The sequence below is a fragment of the Ciona intestinalis genome, chromosome 8, assembly GCF_000224145.3.
Source record: "Ciona intestinalis chromosome 8, KH, whole genome shotgun sequence".
Lineage (NCBI taxonomy): Eukaryota > Metazoa > Chordata > Ascidiacea > Phlebobranchia > Cionidae > Ciona > Ciona intestinalis.
Genome location: NC_020173.2, coordinates 4,704,962 through 4,716,888, shown reverse-complemented (window position 1 = coordinate 4,716,888; position 11,927 = coordinate 4,704,962). Strand labels below are relative to the sequence as shown.

The following is an 11,927-nucleotide window of genomic DNA, read 5'->3' as shown; positions in this document are numbered from 1 at the left end:
CTCTCCGTGTGTGTAAGTTCTCTTGAAGGATCCAAGTTTTTCATTATTTCTTTTACCAGTCTTTCAGTAGGTAGACTTGAACAAGTTTCCTGTAATCCCAAACGCATTTCTGTATCAATGCTTTCTCAATTTCAAACTCAGGTATATTCATAAATTCTTGAATGATTTCATCAGACTCTACAGAAATGGTACACATAATTGCTAATTGACCTCGGGTATTGGGGTATACAAGTACAACAAAGTCTGGCAGCAAAAACAACAGAAAATCGTTATAAAAACCAATTCAAAATACTAGTCACATACACTCACTGCAGTACTTAGATGTTGTCATTGCGTATATGGATACCATTTAGTTTTTATATTGTAAGACAAGTTTGTGTTGCTACACCAAACATTAGAGACGCCCCACTAACCAACACAATACAAGTAACATTATTCTCTGCTAGTCAAATTGCCGCGGAGTGGGACCACAGTCATGCGTGACGAACCACGTGATATCGCTTACCCGTGAAACTACTTCTTTATTAAACTATGGCCGTTGTCATCAGTAACTGTCACGTGGTTGCGATTTACATACCGTGACGAGAGACAATGGGTGAAAAAAAGTTGGCCTACTCTAGTTTAGTATACTCTGGTATTAGGTTACTATAGGTATATTGTCACCCCTTTTGTTGTCCTGTATAAACGCTGACTCGCCAGTTTGTAAGTTGCAATAAACTACATTACTTTCTCTTTCGTGTAATACGTTACACTTGACTTCTTTTCGATTGCAATCAAGCAAAAACTTGGCAAAAGAACAACATGACGCCATTTGCTACGTCTAATAACAGTGTGGTACACCAGAATCGGCATATAAACACACACCTACACAAATATATATGTTTATAATTATACGGACACTAGTGTACTGTATTCTTCATCATGTTAACCGTGTTTTAAACAAAACATTGCAACTTTTCTTTAATCCATTAAAAAAACAGTGAGTTAACGTTTTAAAAGGTTGCAGTACACATTTCTGCAGCAAATCATATTTAAACAAGTGTCCCTGCCGAACAAAAATAAAATTAGAAAAATCATTTCTATGCTCTGACGTCATAAAAATCTGCCCATTTAAATAGGAGCGTTCGGTTCGAAAATAGCATCAGTCTGTGTTATGGAGATCAGGGTAATGAGAATCGTTCGTGCAGCTAGAACTGCGTTTGCGGGAAACGTATGACGTACTTGATCTTGATCTTCTATATATCAGATCTGTTTTGAACATTCAGGCAGCAGAACGTATATGGGGTTGTGATATTTTCAGTAGCGTTATTTAACATAACGTTTTGTGTATATAATATGAGGTTTTCAGTTAGCGTTATTAAGCATAGCGTTTTTTGAAAAAGTTTGTCTTTTATGTACTGTTGTTACCTTTTATGTTCAGTTTTCAGTTAAGCTTTATTAAATAGCCATTCATTTGTACCTTGACGTTTAGTGTGGAAGAATTCGTGAACGAAAAATTTATCAGAGTTTAAATAGAAGTTGTATCTGTATTACATTTCTTTATTTAGTTAAAACTCTCTACACTGTACATTTTGAAATTCAATCTTGTATTGCAGTAGCCATTAATTTGTACTATCATTGTTCAGTATATATACAGATATTTGTAGTTCCAAATAATGTGGAGTCCTACTGATGTTGTAGTGACTGTTCGACAGGCAAGAAACTTGTTGGTTAAAGGAAAAAGTGGTTCCAATGAAGCATATGCTACTATTGAGTTCTGCAAAGATAAATATTTAACCTCCACAGATAAATCGACGACTCCTCGATGGTTCACACAGTGTTCATTCACCCTGCCACAAGGTTAATTTGTTTCCTTATTTTTTGTTTATTGTTTAGTTTTTTTTTTTTGGTGACAAAACACTATACAGTATGCAAAAAACACATTTTGCCAACAGCATCTAGGTAGTACTGCCGCTGGTGACCAGTAAAAATTTTGGTCTCAAAATGTTCCTTACGTCTTCCTGATACCTGCTGTATAATTTTTTTTTGTAAAAACTCAAGCGTTCATGTCGAAAAATTACCTTTGAAAATGCGCAAAAACGTGCTGCGTCAGCGTAACTCGCCTGACTTTCGTAAGGTTAACGATTTATTACGTCACAATAGGAATATGTTACGTCACAGTAGTGACATATTACGTACTTTACAGCACGTTATAATCCTGATTTTGCACCGTTTTATGCTTGGGAAAACTTCAAGCTCTAATCCTTAACCCAACCCTAACCCCTACTTTTAACCCCAACCCCTAAACCCCCCCAAAACCTAACAAATTACATAATCTGTTATGTAGAAATCAAACGTGGTGGTTCGTATTCTATGACGTAATAATCTAACCTTTGACGGCTTGTGTGGAAAATATGATATTAAAATATGATATATGATTAAAAAATATGATTTTTTAACATTTAATTTGAAAACAATTAGAATGATTAAATTGTCACTAGTTATTAGTATGTTGTATTCTGCACGTAGGTCCCACATTGTTGCATATCATGGTGCCTAAGATTTAGGCCAGATTGGCTCATTACCCTTTGGTTGAACTTCAATTAGTCATATGTATGTAATGCAATGGCCCTATAAAAGAACAACCTATGTAAAGCACCTAATTTTTATGAAATTTTACAAATATTTATATGTTTCCCAAAAAAATGGATTTTATGAGTTTACTCATAACCTAGTTTTGGTATGAGTGATGTAACATTTTTGAAATCCTATAATTCTAAAATGAATCAACATACACATTACAAACTATATCTTAAAATTGGGCCATACCGTTTGCTATCATCCTATATATATTTGGTGTTTTATATGAACAATTGAACAAGATATTTTATTTTGCTCCAACATGTAAAGATGCTTTCACATACAACAGTAATCATTCAATGAATATTTATTCTTAAGTATGTTTACAGTAATTAAATTATAAAATACCATAGCAGAATCAAATTAGTCTGCTGTTGTGCTTTAATCTAAGTACCTTGCAACGTTGTATTTAGATTTAATTGGTCATTCTAGAAAAGCAATTGTTTTAAACAATATAATGATGTATTTTCTAGGTATAAGGTGCATAGAGCCCGTAATTTGTTTATTTCTGGATCTCAAATTATTGCCCTAGGCCATAAATACCTAGTACTTGTGTACAATTACAAACCTCCTGTGTCACTCAATTAAATTTATTGCTCTAAACACGTGGACACAAATATATAAGACATAACACTTGGGGAAACAGCTGGATTGTATTTTATAATGTTACTTTTATGGTTACCCTAAAATTTAATATATATAGTATATATATATATATATGTAGGCTTAAAATGCTTCAAATCATTCAGTTGTTTTATTGTGTAGAGTAGAATGATGTAGTCTTAAATAGTTTATATGTAAAATTTGGTTTATTAACGTTAAAAACGTATCTATTTCACACTTAACAATATGTTTATAATGTTAAAAATAGCATATATTTTCCAGTATGACACTATCCAAAACCAGGCTTTCTGGTAAAAACATATTATATGACCCAAACTAAATTATAATTTCATTTTTTTTATTTCTTCGTACGTAGGTGGTGTCTTTCACAACAAGATAGTTGTCCATGTTACTGTAATGAACAAGAGACATGGAAAACTGGGCTTGGAATCCGACGACTTTCTCGGCCAAGTTTCAGTCCCTTTATCAGCACTCAACTCGTGTGACAACAAGGAACGTGCAAGGTTATTTTTCATTTGGTTTACAGAAATTACATTTTATATATATTCCAATTATAATGCATTTTTAGAGAAAAAAAAACGAAATATTTTTAAGTGACCACAGCTGACAGCTTTGGTCAATTCTGTGGCTATTATTGGTCGTACAATTCTTATAAGCTTTTAATGGAATTTCTTTTTTCTCTCTTCAATTTATAAATTTTTGTATTAAAGCAAGATAATTTTAATCCCAACAAATGTTATTATGGTTATTATTAATATTGTGTTAAAATTGTAAACTTTGGTGGAATATGGCAAATCAATGCTACTGTAAAGGTTTGGTAATTATTTAAAATATGTACACAATGTTGCAGCATTATTAACATGTGTTTGTCATCTGTCAGTCTTTGAAAATAATCTCTTTGTTTTTCAGATGGTACGAGTTAAATGGCAAAAAGAGTGGAAATAAAAAAGAGAGAGGGGAAGTAGAGATTTCATTCAAATTCATCAGCCAGGAAAAGTGAGTGTAATAATTACTGCGTGTCTTAATGAACAAGACTCTAATTATCAGCTTATCAGTTTCTATTATAGAGATGGAGCAAGGGGTACCCTTTAATTCTCATGGTCTGGTTTTAATTATTTATTAGATAGAATTTAATAAAAGGTTAGATGCATTATGTCATGCAATCGCTTTGCTGTGTGAAGCATATTCTGTGTTAAATTTTAATGTTATTTATTTAAATATATTTATTTATTATTCCAAAGATCTATTTAATTGTATTATGCATATTACTTTAGAATAAAATTAGTTTTTTTTTTTTTTCAATCATTTGTTATAAATTCCAAAAAAATACAGAATTTAACAATATAGATAATATTTTGTCTGTGCAGAGTAAAAAATCTAAAATAAATAAAATGTATTATATTTAATGCTTCTTGTTTTCTGTAATAAATTCAAACTATTTAGTTTTATTAGGCCCTGAATTTTTTTTGAGACTTTTTTTATTCATTGTTTTTTTTCTAATTTTTACACCTTCAGGAGCCAAGTCCTCCCTGTTAAAAAAGAGAAACCAATGAAGATCATCAGTACTGGCTTCCGGAGTAAGCTGCGAAGAAGATCAGAAGATGAGGATTCAGGTGTCGGGATCAGTGACGGGGATCGAACATCTAGCATGGGAAGAGGTAAAAAGTAAAAAAAGTAACTTTTTTTGCATGAATCCCAAACCCACTGGCGATACTTACTAATGGTCTTCAGACTCTTCACACATACACTATACTAAATAAAAATATTTTTTTTAAATTAATTTTTGGTATTGTTTGGTAGTTTAACCATACATGCCAAGTGTACAATATTCACTCTTTCATTTTCCTTGCAAATAAATAGCCTTCACACAATATACTAACTAAGAATAATTTTAATGTTGTTTTAATGAAAAATACGATGAATCTTAAAAGAAATTTTTAAGGTTAATTTTGGTATCGTTTAGTTATAAATTAGCATACATGCGAAAAGTTGCCAAGGTTGAGGATAATTAGCTGTATTTATATTTTCAACAAATGCACAAAATGTCGATGTTGCTAATAAATATCTTGGTCAGAATATTTTAAAATGTTTGCATGACAGAAATAATTCAAAATATTTTTTACATAATGTGTAAAACAGAGAATGTAAAACTCTTTACTAATCACCATATGCAAATAAATTTTGAAATTCCTAACTATCAAAAATATTTCCAATAAAAAAAAACTTTTATGAAATGTTTAATAAACACCGAGTGTGAAAAAGTTAAAACCATTCCTTCATCACTTCAGGCAGATCATATGAGAATCTATCAATGCCTTCAATAACTGACCAGCCTATGCCGACTCCGTTTGAAAGAACTTTCCGCACAAGTTCAACGAACAGCTCTCCTGGTTCATTAGTATCAGCAAGAGGGTCTGCAAAGTAAGTACAAATATCAATAATTTTTTGTTTTTTTATATTTTTTTTCTAAATTTTTTAGTGAAAATTAATTTTTAATAAAATCCAATAACGATAACGAAGATCAGATTAATTAATACAACGAAGAAAAGGAAATTGAAAGAAAAATTAAAATATTTAAAATCTTACTGGGTGTAAAACTACTTAAATAAAAGAGTTAAATAGCATGGCTCTAAAGTCGCAATAATATATTGTTATTATAACAGTTTTTATTGAAAGGCAGGAATAGGGAGAGGCTTTGTGATTTTGGTTTTGGGATTGGGTGTAATGTTGACTGATTAATGCAGTGTAGAAATCCCACTGTTAGCATGTTTACCACTACACGTATAGAGTATTTGGTTGTATGTACTAACATGGCAATATCTTTAAAGTAGGGTTCAAGGCTGAACTGAACTTTATTGTGATGTTTTACAAAAGTACAAGCTGAATACAAATTTCTTTTCAAAGCTTAAAAATTAGTAACTTATCCTAAAACAATAAGCAAATCAAAATTCATGTCCTATAATGAATCGCATGCGTATATATATTTTTTTTAAATATTTCTAAAAATTATTTTTATCCTAAGATTAAAAAACAGCAACCTATCTTCAAAAGCCATGAGTGTAGAAGTGCTTCATCGCCCTCCAACCAACCAAACCACCTCATTATATCGGTCTAACTCAGGTAACTTAATCATCACAGTGTTGGTGACACTGCATGCATTATGCTTGTATTATTTAACACGTTTAACTGCAGGCACTTGACTGAAATGGTGTTTTTTTATGGCCTAGGGGTGAATTATAATTTTAAGTGACGTAATTTCACTTTCTCTTTACTAAATAAAGGGCAGCAATGACGTTACCTTTATCTTATGATATTACAACCTATTTAAAGCTAAGTGAATTCCGTAATCAGTACAGTCTTTAATCACCATTTAGTTTTGATTTTAATTTGTTCATATCATCACAACAGTAAATGTTCACTACCTAGCAACATCATAATTCATAACCAATTCAATCATTAAATTTCCTTAGTCATTTCTAACAACAATTTAATTAAATTCATGCGATACTTTATCACAAAGCATACAGGAGTTATTGATATAATAAACCACTGTTGCTTGCCATTCCGCCCATTAGATACCAATCTGATTGAAATTCTATTAATAATTATTCATGCGTAGGCTGTGCCGCCACATAAGTGCGTCTGTGTTGTTTTATTTTTGGACCACACGTCCCACCTCCACTTGTCTGTTTTGTTTGCACAGTTTAATCCACAAATTTGAGTTCGACCACTTTGTTTTGTTAAAGTCAACATGTGATGCTTTGTAATGGTAGTGTATGGAAGACATCATTTAAAATAATTGTACTGATTCTGTAAGGATCTGGTGCTATGAAAGATAACAGACAAAAATCAAGTCCAACCAATTGTATAATAAATGATTTATATTTCTAAATGGCATCGCCAGTGTTTTGTTAAAACAGAATGCACTGATTCATGTTTATCAATACAATGTAAAAAGTCACAATACAGATAATTTAGGGTTTGAAATATTATTTTACTTAAATCTTATGTGTATATTACGATTATATATTTAAACAACTGATCAAAATATAATTTATAAAACCAAAATTATAAAAAATATTTCATTATTCACTAAAAAAACTCAAAACATTATAAGTTACAATGTTTTGTTTCACATTATTGCCCAAAACCCTGTTAACATCATGTAAAGTCCCATAATCCAAAGTGCACGGTGTTATCTGCATGCTACTTACTAACCTAAACCTTACCTAAGGTGGCAACAGTGTTGGTGGTGGTAGTAAGAACACTTTACAAGTACCGGTGATTAAAAAGCACATTAGGAACCATTCGCTGCCCGAAAATCACTTAAAAACCGTTCTCGGACAACTGAGGAAAAATGACCAAGCTTCAAAAAGTGCTCTCTGTGTGAATGGCTCACATTTCTATGTACCAGGTGAACTGAACTCAGTGGTTGAAACTCGTGATCAAGTGTTCTCTTAACAATACCCAGTCAAGTTTTATTTGAAAGCAAAACACTAGATAGGAAAGGATTAGAAACTGTTAAAAAAAGTTAGTTTAGATGCGATAAGATAAAAAATGAAATGGTTTTTAAATTTTATAGCGAAATTACTAGGCTCAAAACTAAATATATTTTCTTACAGCCAAACAATTACATTACGGCAAAATGTATTTTTAGGTCAGTTTTTCAGCTGGTTTTAATCAGTTTTTAAGCCGAGTTTAAATTATTTTTAAACCACCTATTACTAAGTCAGAGAAAGTACTGGGCCAAGTCTGGCCTAAATCCCAGGTCCTCATGGACCTCACCCATACAGAATAGAATAGAAGTCAGAGAAAGTAAAAGAGAATCTTATCTTAAAATGTATGTAGCTGTATTCATATGGTAGAAAACATTATCAGGGTGTTTTTTTCATTAAAAGTAAAAAACAGACTTTTTACATTTTCCTGCACATTATTAGACTTCTTATCAGAGAATTTGTATACAGATTTTGAATACCAGAAAATACGCTCCGCTCGTGTTAAAAAAAATTATTGATAGCATTTTTGTAGTAAATGTTGTAAATGAATTGTTTGGTGTTATGTGGTGAATGCATTATTAACTACACAGTGTTCTCACTCTTCAGTTTGCAACAATGTCAATTATTTTCTCATTTATTATTAACCACATATTTTCTCACCCAAGTTTGTTTTGTTTTCATTAACATTTGCATGTCACAGGAATCATTTTATATTTTCACCTAACAATATTTTTACATTTATTTCAACGAAAAAGATTTTGAATATTTTTTTTAATTAAGTTTGTTTCCTACAGGTACAGGTGATTCTGGTCACGGTAGCAATGCAAGCTCTCCTGAAGTAAAACCTCGAAGCACATCTATGACAGATATTCACAAAGCTGATTGCCCCACCCATAACACACTGTAAGTTAATTGCTTGATTGTATAGAGAGCGACCCAGCGAACCAGTCTACTGTAGTAACTTCTTATGCTTATGTATACAAACAGGCTTTCATTGCCAATCTTACAGAGTAAAGCTTGAATGGTTCGAACATGTATATGGGTTCATTGTAAAAGTTTTTAAATTGAACAAAAACTTATGGACATATACATAGTGACTATGTATAATATCAAAAAGTTAGAGTGAATGATGAGTTACATGTACAAATTTTTTTTTTTGACAATTTTTTTTACACTGAAGTAGATTTTAAAATTTCTTCTTACACATACTTGGTCTGTAGAACACTGTTAACATGTGTAGCCACCAATAAATGTATAGTTATCATTTATTATACCCCTCTTCCCCTGTCCTCAATGTTACGATAATGGGCCAACTTAGGTCAAAATCCTAGATTAACAATTCAATATACAGGACTTCACCTATACTCAACAGAATCATCAAAATTTCGCCGCACAAACCAGTGATTCATAAAATGACTCATAATATTTTTCTCCATTCAGAAACAAGAACGATTCAAACTCAGTGAAACGTAACGTCACACATGACTCGAGCCAAAGTAGAATGAAACCAATCGCTCCCATCACAGCTTTATATAAACCAAAAAATTATTATCGTTTAGATGTCAAAGAACTTGGAAAAGTGAGTTTTTTTTCATTTTTGATAAAAATGTAAAACATTTTTGTGACACATTTTTATTCTATTTTCCCATCCCATTAGGTAGTAAACAAAAAACATTCAAAGAATTATAAAACTATATCCCTACGACTCCCATAGACCATTGGTTATCATTCAAAATACCATCAGAATATTTTGATATTATGTGCTAAAGATTTCCTGTCTTCCCCCACCCTACTATAACTAATAAATAAAATGATGACTTTATTACTAATAGGTGTCCACCATACATGAGGAACCAGACACTACATTACAAACAATGTCACATAAAGACCTTGTTAAGTTGGCAAGCAAACAGAAGATGATAATTGCCGACAAGAACCAAACTATAAGGTTTGTGAAACTCATATGTTTAAACGTGTTTGAGATACTACTGCGAGTGTAAAAGTAGGGGGTAACTGCCCACTTTTTTAATCTCAGGGTAAAAATATTACCCTAAAAACTGTACAAAGCAGTTGCCAATTTAATGTTCATTATTATAAATTTAATTTTTTATTTAAATTATTTGTTTGCATTCAGAGAATTAGTAATTACATTATATTTACCAGCACTTCTGACTATTACACATGTTATCCTAAAAACTGTGCAAAATCGCAGTAACCCATTTAGTAATATTAATATTATTATAAAAAATATTTTTTATTTTTTATTTAGGGAGTTAGAAGATTACATTGACAGCCTTCTAGTCAAAGTAATGGTTTGTACACCAGATATACTGGATGTTCAGAGCAGCCATATCACTAAACTGTGAACATTGATATACGATTAGGAAATATCATTTGTAGAGAAAACGGTGCTTACGTATTTTCATATCAAATTTATTTTTACCCCATAGCGCTCACACCATACCTTTTCTTTTTATTGTTTTTTTTCAACCTTTTTTTCGGAATGTTTTTTTTTTGATCTGAATCTGAAGCAATGGATTTCTACTTGCATTGTTTTTAAGCAATAATCTGTTTTTGGGAAAAAACTAAAATAATAAATTTTCAATTTCTATAGCATAGTGTTAATTTTATCCCTGTGTTGCAAAATCACATCAGTGTAATGTATTATAAACCCCTCGGTGAATTATTTACTTATTCTAATTTCTTTACCTTTTGCTCTTTTAACATTTTTTTATGGTGCACCATGTTTGTCGTGCTTAATGATTATAAAAAGCTGCAAGTTCGCAAAGTGAGTTATTTTGCCAAACTTCATATTGACTAAATGTTATTGCGCTACATGTTCACTTTTTTTAAATAGCCTGTATTTTCTTTAATATCAACCGTACAAAACTATTTTTATGTTATTGCTAGTTTGTGTTTACCTTCTGTTGTTGTTCTGCCTTACCTTGAAGCAAAATGTATATTTGTGAGATTAAAATAGTACAGTTCTGTAAAAGAAATAAAACAAGACAGCAGAATCTGCGAAAGTTATGCGTTATGGTGTGTTTGAAATTTATTTCGTCTGTACGGTAACGATAACAAAGAACAGGAGAGTTTCCAAAAGCGAAAATACGAGTAGTAACGGTAAAACAATATTTGGTTAAACACGCTTATTGATAAATGCAGGAATAAAATAAAAGTTAAGAACAAATACAAGAAATTGCAAGTGGAAAAATCACGATAATCTACAATAACAGCAATTTAGAAAAACCAATTACATTTTTTACAGCAATTTAGAAAAACTAATTACATTTTTTACAGCAATTTAGAAAAACTAATTACATTTTTTACAGCAATTTTAAAAATCTAATTCATTTTTTACAACAATTTGGAAAATCTATCTAATACGAGATTTTTTATAACTTCTGCTTTATACTAACCAGGCATCCCCCAGTGGAATATCTTTCATAAAATTACAAATATATAGACACCCATAACCATAAAATGTAAGAAAAATTTTAGATCCAACACTATTAAGTTTTATGTGTACAATTTTGTCCTAGTCAGTTGAACATAAGTAAGTACCAGCATCCCCATAAATATGCAAACCAATGCAAGAACATTCTGCCATAACTGCCACTCTATTGTTTCAGATGTGTTAAGAGATAACCTTCCTTGTATAATGGTTTCTCCCAATACAGAGGGACTGAAAAATAAAAAATTAATATTTAATAAAACAGTTAAAAATAGTCAAAAACGAGAAAAAAAAAATTCTTGGCAAGACAACTTTAGAGTTGTCCTTTAAACGTTGTATATAGTTCTTTTATAAATGCTTATTTTCTGTACCAATAATTTCCAATTTGGTCATTTACTTAGTAGTATGACACACAATGATACACACCACTCCACCTGGTTACAAGATGTATGTGAACTAACCGCTGTGCCAACACTACGTTAACAGTCTCATTTAAATAACGCATCGTGGTCACTAATGGGTTGTCCAAGGTATAAGCCATACATAAAAAAATAAAAAAATCCCCCAAAAAATATTCACCCACAAAGTAACATACATGGTAACTCATAAGGTGGCACGAGGTGTTAAACCCGTGTGATAAAGACTGTCGTAAACTGGCCAGGAGAGAATAAAGTAAGTTACATTTATTCGTTTATTCATAATTTAAGAATACGCATTAATTACATTGTGGAATA

General features: G+C 31.3%; 2 protein-coding genes across 4 annotated transcripts in view; one reads left to right on the top strand and one right to left on the bottom strand.

Annotated features, from left to right (window-relative positions):
* Positions 1–1,603: 1,603 nt before the first annotated feature.
* LOC100178195 (rab11 family-interacting protein 1) lies at positions 1,604–10,767 on the top strand. Of its 2 annotated transcripts, XM_002126013.4 has the most exons (11): positions 1,604–1,839; positions 3,599–3,746; positions 4,153–4,239; positions 4,759–4,901; positions 5,532–5,664; positions 6,266–6,363; positions 7,478–7,657; positions 8,534–8,642; positions 9,180–9,318; positions 9,572–9,687; positions 10,009–10,767. In XM_002126013.4, the coding sequence occupies exons 1-11, from the start codon at positions 1,656–1,658 to the stop codon at positions 10,103–10,105; spliced, it is 1,434 nt and encodes a 477-aa protein (XP_002126049.1). In that variant the 5' UTR covers positions 1,604–1,655; the 3' UTR covers positions 10,106–10,767. The 2 variants fall into 2 exon arrangements, with proteins under 2 accessions (XP_002126049.1, XP_002126079.1); XM_002126043.4 differs by lacking the exon at positions 7,478–7,657.
* A 6-nt stretch (positions 10,768–10,773) lies between these two features.
* Positions 10,774–11,927, bottom strand: part of LOC100180568 (ATP-binding cassette sub-family G member 2) — a 9,482-nt gene continuing 8,328 nt past the window's right edge. For both annotated transcript variants that reach the window (XM_002125385.3, XM_026835627.1), the window contains exon 17: positions 10,774–11,424. In XM_002125385.3, the coding sequence (XP_002125421.1) occupies positions 11,259–11,424 (166 nt within the window). In that variant the 3' untranslated portion in view covers positions 10,774–11,258. The remainder of the gene's footprint in view (positions 11,425–11,927) is intronic.

Excerpts from the sequence above, each read along its gene's own strand:
- LOC100178195 (XM_002126013.4), top strand. The coding sequence starts at position 1,656 with ATGTGGAGTCCTACTGATGTTGTAGTGACTGTTCGACAGGCAAGAAAC. Across the intron at positions 1,840-3,598 it reads TTCATTCACCCTGCCACAAG|GTGGTGTCTTTCACAACAAG; the intron begins GTTAATTTGTTT and ends CTTCGTACGTAG. Across the intron at positions 8,643-9,179 it reads TGCCCCACCCATAACACACT|AAACAAGAACGATTCAAACT; the intron begins GTAAGTTAATTG and ends TTCTCCATTCAG.